We start from the raw sequence: 291 nt of genomic DNA, 5'->3' as shown, positions 1-291 counted from the left end.
AAATGCAACCCATTGCATAATAAGCTTGCTGTCACATTACCTTTCTTCCTCACCCAAACAGTGACGAGCAGCCGATCACCAGACACCAAACTGGGCAAATACCTCCAGGGCCTGATCTCTGGGCCCAGTGGCAATGACCTCACCCACGGTATTTACAGGCTACAGATCGAGGGCAAAGAAGGTGGGGTCTTCATTATCTTCATAGGCAATGGTGAGTCAGATGTTGATATGTATTTTTGGTTGTATTATTAATGTTTGTATCTTAGTCTTTTGATATCATAGGGTTTTGTT

At 43.6% G+C, this 291-nt stretch overlaps 1 protein-coding gene across 1 annotated transcript in view; it reads left to right on the top strand.

Annotated features, from left to right (window-relative positions):
• The window catches only part of LOC119594654 (stomatin-like protein 1), a gene marked incomplete in the record, with an annotated part of 12,249 nt that overhangs the window by 10,872 nt on the left and 1,086 nt on the right, over window positions 1-291 (top strand). The window contains 1 exon segment of the mRNA XM_037943704.1: window positions 62-211. Within this exon segment, the coding sequence (XP_037799632.1) occupies window positions 62-211 (150 nt within the window).

The sequence above is a fragment of the Penaeus monodon genome, chromosome 34 (assembly GCF_015228065.2).
Source record: "Penaeus monodon isolate SGIC_2016 chromosome 34, NSTDA_Pmon_1, whole genome shotgun sequence".
Lineage (NCBI taxonomy): Eukaryota > Metazoa > Arthropoda > Malacostraca > Decapoda > Penaeidae > Penaeus > Penaeus monodon.
This window is presented reverse-complemented; position numbering and strand designations above follow the sequence as displayed.